This window comes from Podarcis cretensis (assembly GCF_951804945.1).
Source record: "Podarcis cretensis genome assembly, chromosome: 12".
NCBI classification, from domain to species: Eukaryota; Metazoa; Chordata; class Lepidosauria; order Squamata; family Lacertidae; genus Podarcis; species Podarcis cretensis.
Genome location: NC_137181.1, coordinates 60,193,011 through 60,218,729, shown reverse-complemented (window position 1 = coordinate 60,218,729; position 25,719 = coordinate 60,193,011). Strand labels below are relative to the sequence as shown.

General features: G+C 42.4%; 2 protein-coding genes across 3 annotated transcripts in view; one reads left to right on the top strand and one right to left on the bottom strand.

Annotated features, from left to right (window-relative positions):
• LOC307199728 (uncharacterized protein) overlaps nt 1-25,719 on the bottom strand; it is a gene marked incomplete at its 3' end in the record, with an annotated part of 327,020 nt that overhangs the window by 66,047 nt on the left and 235,254 nt on the right. The gene's annotated exons all lie outside the window — the stretch shown is intronic.
• Nucleotides 11,565-25,719, top strand: part of EGFR (epidermal growth factor receptor) — a 158,450-nt gene continuing 144,295 nt past the window's right edge. For both annotated transcript variants that reach the window (XM_079947522.1, XM_079947521.1), the window contains exon 1: nt 11,565-11,733. In XM_079947522.1, coding sequence (XP_079803648.1) covers nt 11,580-11,733 — 154 coding nt within the window. In that variant the 5' untranslated portion in view covers nt 11,565-11,579. The remainder of the gene's footprint in view (nt 11,734-25,719) is intronic.

Genomic DNA, 25,719 nt, shown 5'->3' with positions numbered 1-25,719 from the left:
GTGATGTGCAAATAGCCACTTGGTAGACCAGGATATCTCTATTTATTCTGCCCAGCAGTAAGGTGTGATAAAATCATTACCTGGATCTACTCTTAGTCTTCCCATATCCGACATTTGGAAATATCATTATTTCCAGTTGCTATATAGTTACTATATATGCTTTAAGAAGAACTAATTGTGCCCTTACAAATGCAACAGCTTGCCATTATAGCCCCAACCAAAATAAATGTAGTTATGATTAACCCAGGACCCATGGTTTTCAACTGGATTCAGTCACAATGTATTTTGTTGCATTCCTGAGGTCTTTTCCATTTCTGTAGATTACAGTGGGGATTTTAATTCACAGATTTCAGGATTGTGCAGCTGTTATATATTAGTCATTCAATATACACTAATTTTATTGAAACACAGAAATGATCTGGTTTTCATTTATGTTTGTTTTGTTAATTTTTGTTCTGGTATCATTTCAACTATGTACAATCAACAAAACAACAGCTCACACTCATAAATCATTTTCAACATTATCTGACTTCTTTAAGCAGGCACAGAGTAGGTTCAGCATAAGGCATAACTAATTTAAAATATATCTAGTTTAAAAATATAAAATTCAGTTTTTGAACTTATAAGGTGGCCATATGCATCCCCTTAAATATCACCTTTTTGGGAGGAGGATATTTAAATTGGGGACATGGTGCAGATTCAAAATATAAATGCACACACACTGGCACAATTTTCTGTTTTATTTGGGGACTCTGAAACTGCTTTGAAATAACAATAAAAAAAGAAAAGTAAGTGATCCTACCATAATGGCCTCTTGGTCTTAGTCAAATTTGCCTATTTGGGAAAATTCATTTGATCAACAGTTTCCAAACAGAGGTCCACCCTGCTCAGGCCATTTCAGTGAGTACACACAGGAACTCAAATGCTAGAAAAGAACATATTCTTCCAGTCAGGACCAAACTGTTCATTACATTGCTCAAGAGTTTTAAATCACATGCTTAGGACTGGGCACGTTGCTTTCTTAACTGGGAGATTTTTCAGCACAAAAATGGCACAAAAAGAAGGAGTTAACTCTTCTCTCATCATAAAGCAGTCCTGGTCCAGATTAAGGTACCCTGCAACTACTTTTTCTTAATAAGGAGACATGCCCAATCCTAAGCAAGTGTTTAAACATCCTCCTAATGTACCATAATTTGGCCCCCGTTCTAGCTGTTCAAGCACACAAAGTGAGAATCTCAGACAGACAAATAACTGGACATACCATGAGCAATGGGGCAGACTATTGGTTTGAATAGAGCTGAGCAGAACAGCAGTTAATGGTGTGAGATGTGAGCAGGGAAGTCCTGGATCAAATGTCACCTCAGCTGTGAACACATCTGGTGTAGGCACACAGTTCTCTCTGAACCTCAGACCCAGCCCACAACAGAGGGGAAATAATACATGACCCCTCCCCTTGACAAGGTGGTTGGGCAGAATAAAGTGCTCAGAAGCACTCTATAAATGCTACATATCACTGTGTGACTTCTGTGGAACACAGAAGATGCCCACATCTCATCACTCCAATTGAACAAGATTGTCCAAAGCATATTAGCATCCAACTGGTGTTGGGGGGTGGGGGGTGGGGGGTGGGGTAGGATCATTTTCTTTTGCCTTCTCAGACTCCAGCCATCTGCTGTCTCAACTATTGCTCAATACTTAAACTGCCAGAACCATTCTGAATAGTTGTCATTCTGGCCAAAATATCACTCTAGGAGGCTGTGTGTTGCAATAATTCCTATTCCCACCTAATGACTGAAAAACAAACATCCTACCCCTTCACTGAGTGTGCTGCTTTGAACAGGGTGGCGGTCCTCCTGTATCTCCCCATCCCAGGCAGAGTCCTAAACATTTAGAGCCTCTTCACTGGAAGCAAAGTTAAAAGTTCAGGAGGTCTGAGAGGCTGTAAATGAAGTGGGTAAGAACAGTGCTGGCTCCTCATTGTGTACCCTCAAACTGGATGATCAGAAGGAAACTTTTCTGATTCCCCCTGTGATCTTTCTGAGTGCTTCATGCAGCCGTGTGTCTCTCTCCACTGTGTAGGAAAAAGGAAGCAAAGAGAATGTGACTGGCTCAGGAGATCTATGCAGAAGCACACATGGAGCCGCCATTGTCCACACTCCCTTAAATGAACATAGCAAGTTAACATTTAACGTTAACTCAAATTCTAAGGAACTTGTCAGTCATAAATCTTTGGGATGATTTATCTTTTCCAGGCTTTGCTCGTTGTAGCCACTGTTGGCACACATAATGCAAACTCTAAATCAGTCATTTTAATTGACTCCTTATAGGAGTGGAATAAAAAGACAGAAAACAGGTTTAAAGAGAATTGAAATTGGTTTCAGAAAGGTTTTGCTTCTCATCCATTGTTCTTTTGTTAGTCAAGTCAAAAAAGTTTTTGAAAAAGAATAAAAACATGTAAAGCCTGTTTAGGTACAGTATATGGAACAAATGGCCAGACTGTGAGTAGCAAATCCTTTTAAACTGCCTTAAAAAATTCTGTGTGAGAAACTGAGAATGCTTCCAGACAGTCACTATTTTGGGGTGAGATTCAATCACGTCCTGGCAAATGCAGGTCACACAATTAATGCTGATTCAGTGCTCTTGTGCAACCAACTTGCTCCCCCCTCCCGACCTTTTGTGATAAGAAAACTGATGAGAAAATATACTGAGAAGCATAGGATAGCAATTTAATATTCCAAAACAGTCCCAAACCAACAATGAAGGAATTTTAAGTTTACAGAGAAAGTCTATGATGCAGCAAAGCAGATGCATTTATTTTTATTCCTATAAAAAAAATTTAAGGCACCCAAATGTAAACAAAATATGTTAAATTGTCTGTGGATACCATGCATAAGAAATGGAAACAATGCCATTTTAAAAGTGATAAAACATTAGCTTTGATAGGAGGAAACGCAAGTGCTCTGTCATAAAATGATCTGTCACTTTAGAAGGCAATTAGTAGACATACAATATTACTTATAGCTGTTTCTTCATTGATTTCCTCTCCATTGTTCATGTAGACTACATGCGTATCTCATAGTGCATGAAAGATTTAAGTACTTAGGTATTAACCTCAACACCACAGACACAAGACAACATATAGGGGCTGTATAAAGGCATTCAACAAGAACTTAGGAAACAGAAGCATCTCAGTCTTAGCTGGCTTGAGCGAATAGCTGTGGTCAAAATGTCAGTGTTACCTAAGTTCTTTTTTTCTCCTTCAAGTTTTGCCTATCCTTTCAGCTAAAGAGACAATGCATTTGTGTCAGGAGGCAACAAATCTAGGAGAAGCAACAAAACTCTCTACATAGAACAAAAGGAGGAATGGGAATGCCTAACTTAACATTAAAAAAGATGTTAAAATACAGCATTCTTGCTCAGGTTGATGGGAGAAGAGATTACTAAAGTAGACCAAATATTATTTATGTATGCCACCACTGCGGCAAAAATTTGTTAGCCCAAAGATGGAAATTACAAGAATTACCAATGGCTGAGGAGTGGCAGATGAAGATGATTGAATATGCGGAGTTGGCCAAATTGACTGTGAGGATCCAGAACCAAGGTGACCAGAAATTCCAGAGAGTTTGGAGTAAATTTACTGAGTATTTAAGAGGCTATTGTAAAAAGTTGAAGGCACTAGCAGGACTGACATAAATCCTGCAGCACAGTGTAATAATAATATCTGACCATAGAAGGATTTGATACGTATCAAAGGATGGAAACTGACAATAGAAAGGCGCGTACAATTTATGAGGAAGCAGGAAACCAGTTGAAGGGAGGGAGGGAAGTCACGGGCTCGGCGGAGCAAATGCACTTGATTGATTATTGTAATGTTGTTATATTTTATATTTTATTAATGAAAATAATAAAAATTATATTAAAAAAATAAACTATGCTGCTTTTCAAATTAAATTCTTGATCCCACTGCTCAGGGGGAGCCCTAGTGTCCAACTCAAGATGGTCTCTTCCACCCCTTAGTGGGAGCCTGCCCTTTCTTACCTTTGTCCTTGAAGGTGGTAAAGGAAAACAGACAATCCATTTACTACTGTAGATCAGGACTTATGTGTGGAGAACGTGGAGCAAAACACTGGCCCCTGACCCTGAACCACTGATCCTGGATCATTCAGCTTTCAGACACACAGATAAATATTAACAGTTCAAGGATTTGAAGGAGATAAGCATTTCTACAATCCGTGACCTGCTTCCCAGAGGGAAAGCAATTTCCAAAGAGGAACTGAAAGGAAAATTAAAAGGCACTCATATTACCTGGTTTCAGGTAGCCCAGGATCATTTTTTTGAGAGTGCAGGGGAGACAGCCTAGCATGCTTGCTTTGTTTGAATCAGGATAACCTGAAGTGTGCTGTTTCCCGAATATTAGATCACGAAGTGGGGGATGCTAGAGGTCTTCAAATTGTATGGGAATCAGACTTAGGACACCCAGTTGAAGATCACAAATGGGAGGGTACCAGGACCACTATCCTGCTCAAAACCATCTCTGCTCGCTTACAGGAGGCCTTGCTCAAGGTCATTCTCTGATGGCACTGGATGCCAGTTAGGATGCCAAAAATTAATCTCTCCCTTTCCCCTTTATGTTGGAAGGGCTGTGGAAAGCTTGGCTAATTTATTCATGTTTGGTGGGAATGTCCTCATATTAACAACTTTTGGAATAGTGTATTCTCCATTATATCTGCAATTACAGACCGACCCCTTTTCTCCAAATCCTGTCTTAGTTCTACTATCTTTGGACTTAGACTTAGGCTCCACCCTGCACCACAACCAACTAGTAGAGCTCTTACTGACTGCAGCATGATTAGCAATAGCTCAGCAATGGAAGAACCAGAACGTACCCCCCCCCCCCGAACATATGAGAAAATAATAAATGGGATATAGCAATGTCTGAGCATCTCACAAGACGCAGGAGGGCAATTAAAGACATAACAAATTGTGACACTTTCCAAGAAACATGGACCCCTTTCTTTAATAACAAAATCAAAACCTTCTTATACCAGCTCCAATATTCTCAGTGGAGAGATATAATTGCATTTGAATTTGCATCCCCAAATTATGCATCTATAAAGTTGTTAGACTGTAAGTTGCTGCACAGGACTCTATTGATTTTGCTGCAACATGGCTACTGCTTTGGAAGAATATATAACCAAGGAGTTCTCTCCCCTTTCAAGGAGCATAATTAACAAGGGAACTCCAAAAGGCTGGATTTTTGCCTCTACAATAAGGATAAGAAAGTTTTTGATTTTGCTGCTTCTTTTACCTGTGCCAAGCAAGTGCGCATCAATAAATGTGGATTGCAACATGTTCTCGTCTGCCTTTTATGATGCACTGATTGCTATGTATTTAGTTTATGATGCTTTGTTATGACTTTTATTCTTGACAAATACATACATTCAAAAGTAAACAACAGCCTTTTGATGCACGAGGAACTGGGGCAGAATGTAACTGCAGGTAAAGACCTGGGTGAAACTTTACTTGTGATTCCTCAAGTTTCATTGAACTAAAAACCAGTAAAACTAACAACCTACAATGATGTAATGATTGCAAAGCTAGGTAATCATTAACAGCATCAACAGCAGTGTGTCTGCCACACTGCTGCAACTGAGGTGGGGGTGACACTGAGCAAGAAGCATCAAGGCCCTGTGGATAATGTTAATAACTTGTTTGTACCATTTCCATGAACAGGCATAAGAATTCCCCTTAAAGGGTTGTTTCCACGCCAGCTGTTTAGTCTGGAATTGAGAAGAGCAATTCACTCATTTATCTGGGAGACAAACTACTGCATTCCAGTGTTTTCTACAGTGTCATCCTGTCCTTTTTAAAAAAAACACCCAAGTTGTTGCAATTTTTCTGGCTTTGAATAGATTTTCAGCAGCAATCTGTTCCATGCAGGATTTACATAGTGTGCATATCCACTGTATACCAGCCCTGCTGGATCAGACCAAAGGCCTTTCTCACCCTGCAAATTGCTTCCCACAATAGCCAATCAGATGCCTGCTATTGTTTCCCTGCAACTTGTATTCAGGGACACTGCCTGTGATCTTGGAAACAGCATAGAGCTATTATGACTCATTATTATCAAACAGAGTTGGAATGAATCTACTCCAACGAATGCTATTTTTCTAGAAAAAGAGGTGCTGGAATTCACCATGAACACCTTCCTTATTCTCTTAAAATTGTAATGGTGCTGAGCTGAGAGATGCTGGAAATGAGTTCTGGCAAGTTCCTGGCTGAATAAAAGCCTTGAACCCCCTTCAATGCAGGAATATGCAGGTGGCCCATATGGGAACCAAACCCACAACCTTGGCATTTTATCAGCACCATGCTCTAACCAAATGAGCAAACAGATGCTATTGATAGCATTATCTTCCATGAATTTAATCCCCTTTTAAAGCCATGAAAGTTGTGGTAGTAAATCCCCCTGTTTACCTTGGTGCTGTATGAGGAAGTACTTCCTTTTGCCTTTCCTGAGTCTTCCACCATCCAGCGCCACAGAATTATAGAATTGTAGATTTAGAAGGGACACCAAGGGTCATCCAGTGCAACCCCCTGGATGACTCCAGGTTCCGGTAAGACAAGTGGAAAATTCATTCTCTCTCTCTCCACTCCCCCACCTCCACATATGTATAATTGTATACACCTCTATCATGTGCCCCATCCCTCTCTACTCATCACTTTCCTTAACAAAAAGCATCAAGCATTGATTCCTTGTAGACTACTTGCTCCAGTTCCCTGATCATTGCTGCATCTTTTCCACATCTGCAAACCCATTTTTCAGATGTGATAGCCAGAATTGTACACAGTATTTGAAGAGCAATCATAGAATCATAGTGATGGTAGATTTTGTAGGGTCCACATTTAAAGCAAACTAACACAACACTTCCAGGTCAAATACATGGATGAAAAGAGTGTTATGCTTTCATTTCTACACTTCTGCAAAGTTTGCAATAAACTATTGATTAAAAAATTGAGGAATGGGGGAATTTACCCTCGAATTAGCAGTGAAGATTTCCACTCCCTGCCCCTTCTGTTTAAGAGAGAGCATGCATGGGCTTCTCTTTGCAAACAGTCCTTTCCCCCATTTGAGCAGATGAGGAGCAGGAAAATGCATTGTGATTGAAGAAGAGCTTCCAGAACTCATTTTGCAGCCGCTGTGTAGATACAAGAACAGGAACTACAGCTATTGCTAAACTGGCAAAACTAGGCTGCTCCCTGTCTGTTGTTTTCTAATAAATTTTCCTTTTAAAAAGAAAATACCCTTTTGCCTGCTTCCTGACACAATCTTTGCACTGAGGGAAATTGCATGACATTTGTGAATATTAATATTGTGGTAGACAACACAAGAGATACAAGAATTCTCTGCCTAGAATTGTCTCCCACAGCTTGTCACAAAGCAAACAGAATGGAGCTTCTCCAATATCTGAGGCACTGATAAAGCTATAGTTGTAGCCTCCACCCCTGTCCCATTTCCAAATGAGGCACTGGGAAGGAGACAGACCCCCGCAACATGTTCCCCTTCTCAAGGAGAGAGCAGGCGTGAAGCTCAGTTGGACCTAATCCTCTTCCTGATGGGTTTCCAAGAGGACTGGGCATCTGAAAGCAACTCCTCTCTGTTCCTGTTCCAACTTCTATGAGTGACTATGCGCCAAAGGTGCACATTTGCAGAAATACTCATAATATGAAATGTAATACCAGCAGTACATAGGCCTTTTTATTCAGAGCAAGTTCTTGAGACCAGGCAGCATAAACCTGTTTTGTTTCATTCAGCATCTAGAATCAAATGTTGAATTAACCCTGAATTTAACTCAGGAAGTATATGTGCACGTGTTTGCTGTCTGCGGTTGTTACAGCTTCTTTCCTTTGGGGGGGGGGAGTTGTGGTATGACTTGATAGATGTTTCTAAAATTGTGATGGATTCCCCTGGGGAAAAATACATTCCTTTACACCAGTAGTGGCCTATGTGCTGCACATAAATTTTGGTCTAATTTCATGCAATCTGTCAGACACTCTAGCCCACTCTTGCTCTGGACCACTCCTCTGTGAATTGCTTCCTTTTCTACAAATGCATCTTGGGTTTGTGTTGAGTATGTGTGTGTGTAAGAGAGAGGGAGGAAGAGAGTGAGAAGGAGATTGGGATGCTACAGAGAGAGAGAGAGAGAGAGAGAGAGAGAGAGAGAGAGAGAGACAGAGTGGCACAGGGTGAGAAATATTACCTTTAAGTGACTGTGTTACTCTACACAAAGGATGATCAGAAGGCATAACATGATCTACTGAAAGATCTCTGAGTTTTTAACTTCCAATTGTGTAATAGCAGCAGCTGCAACAAAAAGGCTTTCCTCCCTAAATCAGACTGATTGTTAATATGATATAGGGATATTTAAAAGCACTACCACAGCTGGGCAGCAATGCTCACTCCACCACTGCCTTGCTTTTTAACCAGATTGTTTCATATTCCAGAATTTTATTCAGAAATTTTCTTTAAAGAGATGGCAAATTACTGTAATTTGACCTGAAGGTGCTGCTGTGCAATGCCAGGTCAATAACTGATAAGACCACTGCCATCCATGACTTGATTGTGGATGGAGGACTTGACCTGGCATGTGTAACAGAGACTTGGTTGGATGAAGCAGATGGGCCTGTCCTTGCTGCTGCTTGTCCACCAGGTTTCTCTTACGCACAGCAACCCAGGTCACATGGGCGGGGAGGGAGTTTACAGTGATTTTTAGGAAGTCATTAGCTTGCACCAGGCATCCAGTAGGATGCCTGGTGAAGCCCCCGTTTTCTGAGTGCATGTTATGGAAGTTGGGCAATAGGGGCAGTACAGGATTCCTTTTGGTGCACCAACCTCCCCGCTGCACCAAGGATTTCCTGCCCGAGCTGCTTCAGGTGTGGCGGATGTTCTCCTGGAGACACCTAGTTTGGTTGTCCTTGGGGATTTTAACATCCATGCCGACACAACTTACAAGAGGCTGCTCGGGACTTTGTGGAAAGCATGGCCTCCATGGGGCTGTCCCTGAATAAGTCTGGCCCAACTCATAGCCGCGGACATGCCTTGGACCTGGTGTTCACCTCTACTGACATTAAGTAAAAGTGAAACAAAAGAAGTGCCATGGTTGGATCACTTCCTGGTGCAACTGGACTTCTCCACAACCCTTCCCCTCTGCAGGGAGGTGGGACCAATTCGGATGGTCCGCATCCGCCACTTAATGGTTCCAGAGAGTGGTGGGGGATGTTTTATCCCATGCTGGTGGCATATCAGCAGATTCCTTGTTGGCCTGCTGGAATGCGGAGTTAACCAGGGCTATCGACTGTCTGGCTCTTAAGCGCCCTCTCTGACTGCATGGACTGGACATGGGTTAGAGCTCAGTGTCGAGCCTACCAAGTGGTGACAGTGACGGTGAAGAGGACCTTCTTCACCGCCTCTGTTGCATCTGCAGAAAACAGCAGCAGGAGGCACTTTCAGGTGGTTTGCAATCTAACAGAACAACCTTCACCATTGGGGCCTGGCAAGGACTCCAAGATCTCCTGCAATTATTTTGCAAAGTTTTTTGCAGATAAAGTCGCTGAGATTCGGAAAGAGGAAGACTCCACTGTGCGGGCAGGGACAGGGCAGAAGAGTGCTAGAGTCCTGTCTAGTCAAGTTGCATGGGATAGATTCCAATCCGTTACCTCCGAGGATGTGGACAGGCTGCTTGGACGATCCTTGCCCATCCTGGCTCATAAAAGCGAGCTGGGAAGGGCTGGGAGATGGGCTCCATGGGGTGGTGAATGCTTCCCTTTGTGAGGGAGCCCTCCCAGACCCACTGAAAGAGGCGGTTATTAAACCACTTCTTTAAAAAACCATCTTGGGACCCGGACGATATGGCCAACTATCACCCAGTCTCAAATCTTCCATTATTGGGCTTGGTAATTGAGTGGGTGGTTGCTGAACAACTCCAGGCACGCCTGGAGGATGCAGACCATTTAGATCCCTTCCAATCGGGATTCAGGTCTCATCACGGGAGTAAAACTGTCTTGATCGCGCTGGCTGATGATCTCCGGTGGGCTAGAGACAAGGGTGAAATCTGTTTCCAAGTTCTAATTGATCTCTCAGTGGCCTTTGATACCATCAGCCACGACATCTTTCTGCACCATCTAGAGGAGCTGGGAGACCATTATACAGTGCTTCCGCTCCTTCCTCCTGGGCCATGTCCAGAAAGTGGTGTTGGGGGATGAGTGTTCAGACCTCACTGGTGGGGTGCCTCAGGGTTCTGTCCTCTCCCCCATGTTTTTTAACATCTACATGCAGCCGCTGGGAGAGATCTTCAGGGGTTTGGGCTGGGTGTTCATCAGTATGCAGATGATACCCAGCTCTACTTCTCTTTTAAATCAAAATGGTCTCGGTCCAGTATACCTGAAGGAGTGTCTCCACCCCTATTGTTCTGCCTGGACACTGAGGTCCAGCTCTGAGGGCCTTCTGGCAGTTCCTCCACTGCGAGAAGCCAAGTTCAGGGAACCAGGCAGAGGGCCTTCTTGGTGGTGGTGCCCGCTCTGTGGAACGCCCTCCCACCAGATGTCAAAGAGAAAAACAACTACCAGACTTTTAGAAGACATCTGAAGGCAGCCCTGTTTAAGGAAGTTTTAAATGTTTGATGTTTTATTGTGTTTTCAATGTTTTGTTGGAAGCCCCTCAGAGTGGCTGGGGAGGCTTGGCCAGATAAGTAAGTAAGTACGTAAGTAATAAATATTACTAATTATGATTACAACTGCCCTGTGACCTTTGGATGGTGGTACATAAATTTAATAATAATGATAATAAAAGCATAAATTCTGCTTCCCAGGATGACCATGCCCAGAATGTTTAGGGAGGGAGGGGACGGGATGGTTAGGCCAAACTCAGTTAGGGTGGCCTGAAAAGAAGCGGCCGAAATGCGCCAAGTCGGACGGCCGGACTGGTCCGCCTTGGCGGCGCCCCCTCGTCGCCCCGCTCTGTGACTGCGGGACCCCGCGCTGCCTTCGCCTTCCCGGCCAGGCTTCCTGGCAGCTCAGCGAGGCGGGGCAGCAGTTGCGGCAGCCGCAGATAAGGAGGACCACAGGCGGCGGCGGCGGCGGCGGGGGAAGTGCGCGTGCGCGGGGCTCTGCCCGGCTCAGCCCGCCCGACTGGAATTTCTCGCCCTTCCCAGCGGCGGCTGCGCTGGGCAGGTACGAAGCTCCACCTGAAGGCTCCCGCTTCGTGGTCTCCCCCAAGTCTCCCCCGCCGCCTCTTGCCCTGCCGCTGGAGCGCCTGGAAACGCGGCGCCGACGGACCGGGGGAAAAGTTTTGCCGGCGAGTTCCGCGCCGAGAAGGGAGCCGAGCCGGCGCGTCTTCCTGGTCGTCTCGGCTGGCCCGGCGCCTGCCGCGCACCTGGAGCGGGGCCGCGGAGGGGCCGGCGCCCGGGAGCAGCGCCCGAGAGGCTCTCCTGCTCTGGGCTGCGCCCCCTGGCACGGTCCTGGGCGGCGCCGGAGAGGCAGCCCGGCGCGAGAGGCTTCGCTGAGGAGCCACCCGGCAGGAGATGGGGCTGCGCGGGGCTGGCTCGGCTTCGCTCGCCGCCCCAGGAAACTTCGGGGCCAGGCGCGCCGCCGCCGCCGCCGCCGCCGCCGCCCTCCTGGTGGGGCTGCTGGCCGGCAGCTGGTGCGGCGCCGCCGCCGCCGCCGACGAGAAGAAAGGTGAGCGCGGAGAGGGCGAGGCTGGCGGGGAAGGGTCGGCGCTCAGGAGGGCGCTTTGCACATGCTCCGGGGCAGTCAGCGCCCCTGGTTTGGCCGGCCCGCTGAGTTAGTATTTATTTTCCCGCAGTGCTGGCCCAGACTTGGATAATTCCCCTCTTTTCCCCTGTGCTAAAATACGGACTTTGGGGGCTGTGGAATTGTCTTCTGGGGTTTTCCCTGGGCGCCAGGGAAGCCCTTGGGATGGACTCCCTACTCCAGACTGGCTCTATGTGGCGGCGGCTTTGCATCAGATGCCTCCCAGGTTATCACAGAACATTTGCCATAATTGTTTGATAGTAGTAATAATATTTGCTAATAGTAATCCTTTTGTGGGGAGCTGAGACTGTGATGGCGTTGAGTTGTTAGGTCTTGAAGGGAAAGCTCAATATGGTGAAAACTAGAGGTGGTTCAAGTGCCACAATTTCTTCCTGACTTCCTGGGTAACTTGCTGGCGACTTCAGACTTTTCTTAAATAACAGGACAGAGGCAACAGGACCAGTTAGACACACATTCCCACTATACCCAGTGACCTCTTTGGAATGACCTTCTAAGAATGAGACCCAACTTTGTCTGCCATTGAGGTGACATCCACCCCAATACAGAACTTGTCCCAGAATATTTCCTAGTTATTTTTCTTATTTTGTTCATATTCTAAAGTGCTGCCTAGCTTCTGAAAGGTTATGTCATAAAAAAGTTATTTGCTTTTAAGGTACCACGATTCTCTGGGGTTTTACAGGAAGAGACTTGGCCAAGACGAACAAATTGATAGTGGAGAGAAGTCTGTTGTTTATGTGTGGACTTTGTCAGTTTCACAAGGACCCAAATACCCTGCGAAGTGGTTCTTGCCCAGAGTTCATTATCCTTTTCCTGTAACGTGGGGAAAACCACCAGTGATTCATAGGAATGCCCAAGCCTAGCAACTAGCATTCCAGCCAGACTTGAGGTTTGCAAGTTCAGTGTGTTTGTATGCTTGGTTCCCTGTCCCAACCTTTTAAAATGACCTCTTAACTATCTGGAAGGAATAGTTGAGACCAGTGCCTTTTCAACTCTGCTTTTTCTAAAAAGAAAAAGGGTTAGACGTTACTAATGTAAGTGGTTCCCAATCTATGATGGAAAGCCTTGCCAACCTCATAGGAACTTGCCTGGAGTTTCATCCACTCTCTCTGTCTCCCTTCACTTGGCTTAAGTTTAAGAGCTGTAAAGAAAGTGTTCTGTTGTTGCTGAAAAAACAGTTTGAAAGCTGCAGCAGGGATGGTGGGAGAGAGTTTTGTGGTGGTTATTTTGATCTGTAAGTGGTTTCCCCTTTCTTCTTCTTCCCTTCACTTTTGTGAAGTTTTTAGAGCAAGGAGTCAGCTTTATTTCCAGGCAAATTTACTTATTTTGGAAATCTGTCAAAAGGGAGGAAATGAAGATTTTCTTCTTTCTTTCCCCTTTTACTGCCTCTTTCCCGAGGGAAAAACCAGCAGCTAAAAAAATCTGATACATGAGCTGAGCAAAAGTAGTTTAAGCATTTCATGACGCTGGGCAATAAAACTAACTTTGAAAAGGAGAAACGGCTCTCAGAGGAGCTTATTGCACAATCTTAACATCAAGAAGTTTTTCTCTCTGCTCCAAACAGCAAGTTCATACCTGTTGGTGGTGATGTAATTGGGGCAGGGCTGCCTTTTTCTTTTCAGTAAACTCCCATCTGCCTTTGTGTAGTTGTGGCTGCCTGAGTTGGGTCCTTGTAGAATAAAACTGCAAAAAATGTATACTGAAAACAAAGCATTTAGCATTATGTACATATTTGATATAATGCTATTAAGGGATAACTGCAGACAGGTTCTGCTACGGTCTATGGACTAACACATATTTTAATTTAAAAAAAAACAACTGGTGGCAGGAATAACTTTCTTGGGTCACCAGTGTAACTGAATTTGGGCTGCAGTTTCAGTTTTTAATGTTATGGTGGGGATGCAAATTGTGTTTGTTTCACCCTCAGTGTTGTATACTGTCAAGGACAAGAGCGGATATATCTGTTTTGACTTCATCTTGTTCCCATAGTTTGTCTGAAGATTTATAAAGCAATTGTTAGAGGTACCGGTATTTCACATTGTATTTTTCCAGGGTATCATAAGGGGAAAAGACAAATCCCCGCCTTTAGGAGCTTACAATCTAAATGTCAACAGTGAAGGAATCTGGTGCAGTTACATGTTGAGTTCTGGGGGATTAAGTGATAAACTGGCTTAATAGTGTTATGTTGCTATCATGGTTCCAAATACATTCCACTGAGCACTGTGCCTGCTTTCTATTGGCAAATACTAATAAGGGGGCATGATCTAATATTCATTTGCTGTAGATAACAATAAGTCTGCTTCTATAAGTTTATTGGCTCCCAGTACATTTCCGGGCACAATTCAAAGTGTTGGTGCTGACCTTTAAACCCCTATACGGCTTCGGCCCTGAATACCTCAGCCCCCGTCATTCAGCCCAGACACTATGGACCAGCTCTGAGGGCCTCTGCCAGCTCCCTCACTGCGAGAAAGGATGTTATAGGGAACCAGGCGGAGGGCCTTCTTGGTAGTGGTGCCCACCCTCTGGAACACCACCATTCCATCAGATGTCAAGGAGTTAAGTAACTATACAACCTTTAGAAGACACCTGAATAGGGAGGTTTTTAATGTCTGATGTTCTATTATGTTTCTGTATGTGCTGGACTGCCCAGAGTGGCTGGGGTGCAATTATTATTATTATTATTATTATTATTATTATTATTATTATTCTACTATAAGAGTTGGAAGCATCAGTTCTACGAGGAAAGGCTGTAAGTGCTTGTGTCTTTTAGATTAGAAAACATAGTGGAGTTTAATAAGAGTATCAAAGATGCGTGGCTTCCAGTGGCGTATGGAGCCCTGGTGACACCCAGGGCAGGTGGGCACCAGCATGTGCACATTGCTTGATAGGGTGGGGCATGTGGGGTGGGGCGCACTGCTGGAGCTGAGGGGGACATGGCATACATGTGTGCTGGCAGCAAAAGCAGTGCGGGGCTGAGCCACTTGTCCCTGCTGAAGGGTGGCTGAGGGAGAGGTGACTGGCGGACGCCAGCCCTGCCCTTTCTTTTCAGGGTGGCTGAGGGGGAGGTAGCAGGCATGGGGCTGGAGGGTGCTGCCCTTTGGGGTCCAGTGAGCCGTTCCCAAGGTAGGTGCTGCCCGGTGTACCGTGCCCCTTCCACCACCCCACTCCTCCACTATTGGTGGTTTCCACTATATAGAGCACATCACCAAAACCTATCAAAATACCATAAAACCAGGAGTCTTTGGTCTGATCCAGTGAATTATTTATGAATGGCAAATTTTCTTATATGCTGGGAAAAGGCACATTAACTGACAATGTCCCATATAGCAAGAATGCATGCTATACTGGATTCTGTTATCTCTCCCGTTATTCAGGTGTGTGTTTGTATTGTCCTGTTTGAAGTCACTGGTTCCCTGTATCAATATTTTAAAGAACACTAGGTCAAACTCTTGTAAAAGTCAGAAGTAAATGTATGTCTTTTTAATATAATATATATATATTTATGAAGTTTTTACATAGTACATCTTTTAAAAATCATATTTTATCATTCTTATTTTTCTCTGACTTCCCACTTGATAAGACATTATATGTCCACTCTCTGAGCTGCCCATTTATTTCTAATATCACACAAACTGTAAAATATAAACCTAAAAATAACATCATCATCTTCTTCTGTTGCTCAAGATATAAATCCATCTCATACTGAAAAAGAATTAAAGTATTTTCTTAAGTAATGTGAAAAGGGTTTCCATTCTTCTACAAACACCTCATCATTAGAGTCTCTTTGCCTAGTGGTTAGTTTTGCCATTTTGGCATAACCTGTTAATCCATTCTTCTCTTGTGGGTATTGCAGTTTCTTTTCCACTTCTGCGCATATATAATCCTTGCTGCAATTGTTGCATATATAAACAGTTTTATCATTATTTTTGGGATCTCTGGCCTGAGCAAACCTAGCAAAAAAGCTTCTGGTTTTCCCCCTATTATCGTTTTAAACATCTTACTTAATTCATTATTTATCATTTCGCAGTAGGCTTTTGCTTTCTTACAAAACCACTACATATGAATAAAAGTACCATCAGCTTGTTTACATTTCTAATATTGTTTATTAGCATTCTTACATATTTTAGCCATTTTCACGGGTGTTATATACAATCTATATGTCATTTTCATATAGTTTTCTTCCAGCCCACTACAGGCAGTAAAATTAAGATCAGTTTTCCACAACTTTTCACACTTAACCATTTCCATATTATGCTCAGGGCAAGAGCCCAGTGAATCATTGTTGATTTTACCAACTCATCTTGTTTCCCATTCAGACAACACTTTATACATCTTGTAGATCAATTTCTTGTTGCCACTCAGTAATTCCTTTTCAAAGTCCGACCCTCCACCTCCAAAACCTTTTAATGAGTCTTTTTTAAAATATTCATACGTTTGACAATATTGAATCCAATATGATATCCATTCTTTTGTCTCTTCTTGACTTTTCATTTTACATTCCACCACCTTAAAACATAATAAATCTCTATATGTGCCCCATTTCTCCCTCATATTATTTCCCCCCCAAGAACTAGCTTCAATTGGGGACAGTAACATGTTTTTCCCCTTTTCTAATAGGTCTTTATATTTATTCCATACCACATACAGACGACTTCTTATTGGGTGGTTCAGAAAATATATATTTACCTTCACCTTTTCATACCACAAGTGAGCATGCCAGCTAAATCTGTTACCAAAGCCTTATAACAGTCTAACATTTTTCCATAATAAACAATCTTTTAACTAAGTCAAACAGGTTGCTTCATAGTATAGTTTTAAGTCCAGCAGGGCAAAAACCACTCTTGCCTTCATATCTGTTAATATTTTAAATTTTATCCTAGGTTTTCCCCCCGCCAGATAAATTTGGAAATTTCTATTTTCCATTGTTTGAAGCAGCCCATATTGCTAAGAATTGGTAGTGTCTGCAATAAGAATGAGAACTTTGGCTCTCTCTATATATATTTAATATAAAACACCATTTTAAACATATTAAACAGTAAAATTCAGATTCATTTATAAGAAAATACAAAACACAATTGTATAGGAAAGAGAAAGGGGAAAAAGAATAGAGAAAGAACAACTAAAAAGACCCTTTATCACATTTATAACGTGCATATCATTTATCCACACATAGAAAGGCAGATTCTGTCAGCTTTCACCTCATCTCCTGGTCTCCCACCCTGAGAGATCCTTCCTGCCCTGCTTTTCTCCTGCAAGAGCCTCCCTTGAACCCTGGCACCGGAGCTGCCTTTGGGTGGACAATTATTCCTGGCTGCAAATATTCCAGTGCCAGAAACGCAGCCTCGCTGCTACTGTGGCTCCCATCCCAGAGAGCCACGTGCGCTCTGGTGGCTGCTGTTGCACTTCAGTCCTGGTCTTCTGCAACTGGGCGCTGCTGCCCCGTCTCTGGAGAGAACTTGTCGATCTGGTGCACCAAGCCTTCAAGGTTGCACGCCACTCTGGATGAGGAGCAAAATGTTCATTTTAACCGTTGAGATCTGTTCCCAGTAGGGATAGATTCATTCTATTCCAGCTTTCCATATCTCATTTTAGACCATCCCATAATTATTTTGAAACAGTTTCATATTATTATTATTTGTAATCCAAATTCCCAGATATTTAACTTTAAAAAAATACTTTGATATGTGTTATTTCTTGCAATATTTTACTTATTTGTTCAACTATTTGTTTGGTCAATATTTTAGTTTTAATTTTGTTCATATAGACCCTGCCAAATCCCCAATTTTTAAAATCATCTCCAGTATTGTTATCACATTTTTGGCTGCATCTTCTAAAAAAACCAAAACCATATAATCCGCAAATGCCCTCAACTTATAACTTTGAAAGCCTAGTTGTCTTCCTTGTATGGCAGAATTTTCTCTTATCTCAATATATAAAATTTCTAGAATCAAAATAAACAGTAATGGCGAAAGGGGGAAACTTTGCCTTGTACCTTTCATAACTTGTAACTTTCATAACTGTACATTTCTTTGTAGGTATTCCATTTACTATTAAATTTGCAAATTAAATTTACTATTAAATTTGCAAATTAGCAGTAATTAGCTTATAAATGCTATATATAAAAAGTTTTATTCAACAGTACGGGTGATGTTAATTAAAGTTTGGGTTTCAAAACTTTCATTGCCTTTTAAGACTTATTTCTCAGGCATGAGAAGGAGAAGTAGCACTGGAATGAGAAGCATTGCACAGGATTTTATGATTTTCTTCAGTTCTTTTTACTGTTCCATTCAAGTGTTACAATCAAAATGAGCCTCCCAGTGGTTTTCAGCCAGTGTGCCGTGGTATCCTGGGGTGCCTTGAAGGATGGCCAGGGGTGCCACGGGCAACAGTGGCCTCTGTCCCTCTTTCCTTTCCTCCCTCCTCTGATGCCCTCTTGCGTCTCTGCCTCCCAAAGGCTTCCACAGCTGTTGGTTGCAGCAGCTCCACAGGCGAATGGTGTCTCTGGGGGTGCTGGTTGCCAGGAGCTGAGGTGGCCTCGGAGTAAGCAAGCAAGCGGGTGAGGGTGCCCAGCCAGTCCACCAGCCCTTGCTATTGGGAATGGACAGACTAGTGGGAGCCTGGGCAGGCAGGCAGGCACTGCTCTGGCCTTTCTTGTGCTTGCTCTGTGCAAGGCCTGCCTGGGAGCTGAGGGCCCACTGCTGCCTCCCAAGGGAAGGTGCTGGCCATTCTCCATTGGGCCACTAAGGCTGCGGGTATCCTTTTCCCAGGCCCCTGTGGGGAAGTGTGAGGAGGCACCTCTCTTTGGAGCGCGGGGGGGGGGGGGGCAGCTCAGAGACCAGGGGCAGCAGCAGTGGCTGCCTGGAGGACTCCCAAGTAGAGGGGAGAGGAGAAGAGGCTGAGGCAACACTCCACAATCTGGCAGTCTGAGAATTGGCAGCCACAATTGCCTGGTGCAGAGCTGTTGCACGACACGAAAATTGTGCTGAGATGTATTGTGCAGATGGGCATCAGAGGCAAACTGCTGATGTCTCTTCCAGAGCCCTTTAGCCACTAGCTACATTGGTACAATTAAGTGCTTTTTATATTTGGTAGGAAGCCATAACCTCATAAATTGAGATTACTACAAGCAGGCAACATGGTAGAGAAGGCTTTGTACTGTTTACGAAGCTGAGAAGATTGTTATTTTACATTGGCATAAGCTACTTTGTCGTAGCTCCTCTCTATAGATCTTGGGGTGCCAATTATTTATATGTATAGTTGAGCTCTAAAGAGAGGACATAGAGGAATCCTGAATAATCCAGGTATTTACTAATCTGTTTAGAGTGTTTAGAGCTTTAGAAACATCAGAAAACAGGATCCCTGTCTGCCCTGGAGACTTTGCTGTATGAGAGAACTTGTTTGGTTCAGGGAGAGTCCTTTAAGGAGTAGTGCCTTGCATATACCTGTGATGTCCTGAAATCTGTACCAGTTTAGACAAGAGTACACCACTCTTATTCAAGTTAATCTGCTTCAAAATTTACATTTGTTCTCCTTTTGGTCAAACTGGCTTGAATATCGTACAGAGTTTTTCGATGGTCATTTTAAATAAAGTTGCATTTATTACATTACTTGTAATACATTTTTTTCAAGACCTAGTAATTTTAACAAGACATTTTAAAGCTATCTAGTCAAGTCAAATTCCAGGGTAATATAGGCTAATAAAGGCTTGGACATTCAGGTTGGGCTAATGAGGTTTAAAGCAGGAAAAGCACAATGGAGGAATTCTGCACTGAAGTAGAGGATTCTCTAGGGTTCATTAAAATGCTTAAAAATGTGCATGTACTTTTGGCCAAAGTATAGTGCTCCATATTTACATGTCAGCAGCACTTGGAGGGGGGTGGTTGGATAAAAGCCTGTGTGGGCTCTCTTGTTAATGTGCTCTGCTCAGAGCCTGTGGTAGAACTGCTTGTATGGAATTTTCTCGTGCCATAACACAGATATTAAAGGAACGAGGTTGCAATGCATCTTGGTAGCAGGCATTGTGTTGATGAATGATTTACCTTCATAACACCTTAAGCAACATCTTTCATTCTTATCTCTTGAGTGTGGTAACACAAAGTGGCTCTAATCAGATGTATGGTTTGTGATTGTGAGAATGAGCTGCACCAAGCTTTGGACTTCCATCCACTGCCTCTGAGGACAGAGTTAAGCAAATTTAAACCCATATGTGCTTTTAATGTCTCCTAATCCTGTGCTGGCCTTCATATACCATGTCCCAATGTATGTATTATAAGTGTTAGGTACTCATTCTCCACCCCACCCCCTAAGTAAATGCAAATGTAAAAAGTGTACTAAAATAAAAGGGTGGAGGCAGAGTAATGGTAAATGACTTGTTCTAGCAGTTTGGCCAGATATTTCAACATTGCCTTCAGGAAAGAAATAAGGGATTGCCTAAGTTAGTAACTACTTTCTTGCAGTCAAGCCGAGGCATATTCCAGTTCATTTTAAATGAAATAATGACTAGTGATAAAGAACATCTAGAAATTTAATGTGACAAACTGCACAACATTTTGTGTTCTGCGACCTTTCTGTGCTTAGGTGTGTCTTTTTGACTGAAACATTGTCTGGCATTTTTAACTTGGATAATGCCAGACAAAGATTGCATTTCAGATAATATTAAGTATAGTAGGAAAACAGTGTTGCATACTGGGTTCGAGTCAAGGCTGGCCCAAGACATTTTGGCACCTAAGGCAAACTGCAAAATGGCGCCTTCCTCCCCACAAGGGAAGACGGGGTGAGTGAAGATCTACATCAGGCACAAGGCCATAAAAATAAAGATCTACTTCAGGATCTGCTGTCCCTATGAATCCTGCTGCCTAAGGCATTCGCTCCACCTTGCCTCATGAGTGGGCTGCCCCTGGTTTGAGTAACAATTCAGAAATGGAAAGGGGCTTCATAAACTTAATCCAGCAATTTAGAAATCCTTAAGCCATTGTGAGTGGCCCCCACACACCACAAATTTCACCTTTGCTCGTAATAGCTCTGCATCTGCGCTCTCATCTGCATTTTCCTTTGTTTCACTCTTTCAGAAACTTGGAAAGAAGGAAAACACTAACTGAGAATATAAGTCAAGGGTTGCTATTAAAACTGTTAGGACTCTGGGAAATATTTTTTATTCTTCTTCATTGACCAGAAAAGAAATCTATAGTTCCCAGAGTTAAGCCAAAGACTGTTTTTAACTAGTTCTTCACATTGTAACAAAGAAAACTGAGGATAGTTAAATTCTACACTGCCTATTCAGGGAGTTGTGTTGTTTAGTTTCCTCAGTCTCTTCTGCAAGGAAGAACAGCAAAAGTACAATTCCCAGAATTTTTGAGCACTATATAAGATTTATTATGAAATCTTTGTTGCAGTGAGGTGGAAGCCTAGGAACTGAAACCCACACACAATATTAGTTGTCTTTGTGAACAAGTGTGTAAATCATGGTGTTAATTGGTTCCAAATTATGTGTTGGTTCACACATGCATGTTCACTTGATTTATCTGCTCCATGTGTGACTTGAATCCATTTGAGTCTGAGCTGATAATTGTATTTTTAAAATGCTGTAGTTCGCATAGGGACATAAAATACAAAGTTATCTATCTCTATGTTGTTGCATAAGCAAATAGACCTCCATAGATTTACATCTTCACTTGATATGATTGCCAAGTGATGAATGTGCATGGGACAAAGCCTTCTTCCACACTCACTAGATCAGTAGCCAGAATTGTTTGATGTAGCGAATCCCACCGCTAAGCGCCAATTACTAAAGTAGCGGATTCACCCAGCTAATTGCCCCAATTAAATATATCGGACCCACTTCATGGTATGCCAATTAAATGAATGTCTACAATATACTACAGGCTAGTGGGGGGTCTTGTGTGAGGGAAAACTTGGCAGGAGCTGGACAAACAAGAAAAGTTTTATTTACAAAAAGAATTGTGAAACAAAGTTGAGTCAGGGGATGTGTTCTTTCAGGTAGAAGTTAAACTAAATACAAGGATGTCACAGGCTTAAACACAGTAGTATATGCACAACGTTTCTTAAAATTCAGTTACTCAGTAATCCGTTGTTACACTTCAAATAGATGTTCAGGTTTCTAGAATAGGTGATAAAATGCTTAACTCAAGTTTCTGTAACTTCACTCTTATGACGGGTGTTAAATACTTTTGACACAGCACCACTTCCTTCAGAGCTTAATGAGTGAGGGGCACTTTTTATCATTTACCCTCTCTCTTAGCAGTCCCCCTTCTGAGGTATTCTAGCCAGTATAACAGACCCAGGGGGTCTCCTTTACCTAGAAGAACTCTCCCCTCCGGGCTAGGATGAGGCCCAGGGGGTCCCACAGCTTCTCCCTCTCCCGCCTCAGACCCTCAAGCCCCTCTTCCTATCCAAGCTGCAAGGCTCTTTCCTATTGTTGTAGAGAGAGTCTCCTCAGTGCGGATGTTCTACTCAAATCAGAACCAGTTCTCCCTATCTCCCAGGAATCCATAATCCCTGTCTCCCAACCAGGAATCCCTACTTCCAATCAGATCAAGCCCTATCCCTCAACCTGAAGCCTATCTCTCAACTCAAATCAGGCCCCATCTGACGCTCTCCCTCAGAAACTGCTCTTTTTATTCTCTTGGTGGCCAATCAGAGAGAGGCTCCAGTCCTCTGGTGGAATTTTGGAAGGACTGCTTCACCGGACTCTGCTCTGGCTCTGCTGTCTGGCACATTAAACAAGTGATGATGCGTCATAGTAGTACAGTGGTACCTCGGGTTACATACGCTTCAAGTTACATACGCTTCAGGTTACAGACTCCGCTAACCCAGAAATAGTGCTTCAGGTTAAGAACTTTGCTTCAGGATGAGAACAGAAATCGTGCTCCGGCGGCACAGCAGCAGTGGGAGGCCCCATTAGCTAAAGTGGTGCTTCAGGTTAAGAACAGTTTCAGGTTAAGTACGGACCTCCAAAACAAATTAAGTACTTAACCAGAGGTAGCACTGTAGTATATATTCTTCACACTAACTAATATTGTTATGAATGATTTGTACTGTACTTTCAAGAAACTTGATGCACTCCATCCATAACCTCACCTCTTCCATTTCCTGTTTCCATTGCCACCTGTCAATTTCCAATTTTAAATGAGCAGAAGGAGCAAAACATGGCCTTACTTTCCCAATTGCCATAGTCTCTTGCTTCACTAAAACACTGCTGGCTTGCTTGAGGCATCAGAAATCGCCTCATGAACTCTTTCCATGCCTTCTAATACTTATGGAATGGTTTGCACCTGCATTACTCTTGTGTTCTATGTGTAGCACACCATAATCTGAATTATCTCAGATTGTGGTTTTCTGTTATGTGGGTTTATCTGTTTGGAACCTATGCTTATAGAGAAAAATGTTGCGATGCAGAGTGTTGCTCTAATTGACATTTGAGCTCCTCCCTGAGATTCTCTGAATTGCTCTGTATAATAAATAAAAATCTGGTGTCTTTCAAAACCAGCTTTGTGAGAAGGGGACTTTTTGCAATAAATGGACGTGCAGCTAAGACATTTTGAACACATACTCTGTGTTTAAAAGCTATTGATTTAAAACTAGAGGGATTGAGAGAGATTTTGTGACCGAGAATGTACACAGGGCCAAAACAGACAAGACACAGGAGATCTGTGATTAGTTCTCCTAATAATTATGTTTTTCACCTTTACAAAATTGTTATTTTACTTCACCATATCTTTACCTATTACAGTATTCGTAAAAATGGATTCCAAATATCATTGAATTTGTCCATGGCGCGTCTGCGTTTATATGCAAGTTGTTCATATGTTGCGAGTTTGTATAAGTCTTCAATCCAATTGTAGAAGGGATTTTTATTTTTCCAATTCTTAAGTATCAGTCTTTTTGCTGTGGTAAGGCCACGGAGAGAAACTACTCATATTGTACTTTTGTAAGGTTCCATGTGCGGGGTATATAAAAGCTTTATATGCTTTATATGCTTTTCATTCATATATCCAAGTAGTCAAAATCTCAGTATTTATATCAAAGAATTGTTTAGCCGCAGTCTTCATTTGTTTTATAAATTGGTCATCGTTAAGTAGTGAGATAATAATAATAATAATAATAATAATAATAATAATAATAATTTATTTATACCCTGCGCATCTGGCTGAGTTTCCCCAGCCACTCTAGGCGGCTTCCAATCAAGTGTTAAAAACAATACAGCATTAAATATTTAAAACTTCCCTAAACAGGGCTGCCTTCAGGTGTCTTTTAAAGATAAGATAGCTGCTTATTTCCTTGATATCTGATGGGAGGGCGTTCTACAGGGCGGGCGCCACCACTGAGAAGGCCCTCTGTCTGGTTCCCTGTAACCTCACTTCTCACAATGAGGGAACTGCCAGAAGGCCCTCGGCACTGGATGTCAGTGTCCAGGCTGAACGATGGATGTTAAAATACCAGTTTCTTGGTATTTTAGCTGTGTTATAATACTTCTAATCCAAACTAATGTGATTAGATGCACTGTGATTAGATGCGCAACATACATCAATATCACATTCTTGAATTTAATGGTACAAGGACGCTGTTATTAAGAAAAAATCCAACCTAAAACAATTTTTATGTACTTGACTATAGAACGTAAGCTTCCTTTTGGTTGGGTGCCTTAAGCGCCATGGGTCAACCAGATTCAACTCTTGCATGTACTTTCTGAGTACTTTTTCTCTAACTAATGAATCTTTTTTTCATGAAGACGTGTTTCTATCAAGGTTAGGATCAATTATTTCATTGAAATTACCTCCTATTATAAGTTTAGCATATGTACTTTGACTCAGATGACTAAAACATTGATAAAACATATCTGGGGAATCTACATTTGGTCAATATATATTAATCAACGTTATTACCATTTCGGCAATTTTCACACACAAAATTAAATAGTGTCCATTTTCTCCATAATAACTTGTTGTATATCTACCCTCAATCCTTTTCGTATTAAGATAGTGAGACGTCTAGCATTAGAAGTATAATTCGTAGTATATATCTTTCCTATCCAATCCTTCATCAACACATTTTTGTCTTGTTCCAACAAATGTGTATCTTGTAAATAAGCGATACCAGTTTTCAAAGATTTTAAGTATTTCCGAATTACTTGCTGTTTTTTTGGAATCTCTCAGCCGTTTTACAATAAAACCAACTAACTTCATATTGTATTATTAATTTCCTTTTGGCCCGTGTTATCTTGGTCATAAATCCAAAATTCATTGTTACAAGGTTTATTGTATATGCATATACAGACACACACACACACACACACACACACACAGACGTACTGCCATTCATACACCTCAAATATATTACACATGTCTCTGTATAAATTGGCTTTGTTTACATAATAATAGCCATAACCAAGCAATTCCTTATTATTAATGTTGAAGTGGGGGGGAGAATAAAAAATGAAGACAAAAAACAGAAAAAAAATAAGAAGAGACAGAGAAAAATCTCCTACCACATTAGTGTTACATAACAAAAACAACGAACAGATTATCCAACTTAACCAGTTTTGAAAATACAGTGGTACCTCGGGTTACAGACACTTCAGGTTACAGACTCCACTAACCCAGAAATATTACCTCGGGTTAAGAACTTTGCTTCAGGATGAGAACAGAAATTGTGTGGCAGCAGCAGGAGGCCCCATTAGCTAAAGTGGTGCTTCAGGTTAAGCACAGTTTCAGGTTAAGAGCAGACCTCCAGAACGAATTAAGTTCTTAACCCGAGGTACCACTGTATAAGAAAAATAAAAACAGAAAAAATAATCCAAATGGGCGGAGCTCGCAGCTTCCTCCTCCTCCTTTCTGATAAGGTTGCCTCTGACTTGCTCATATTTTTATTCAAAAA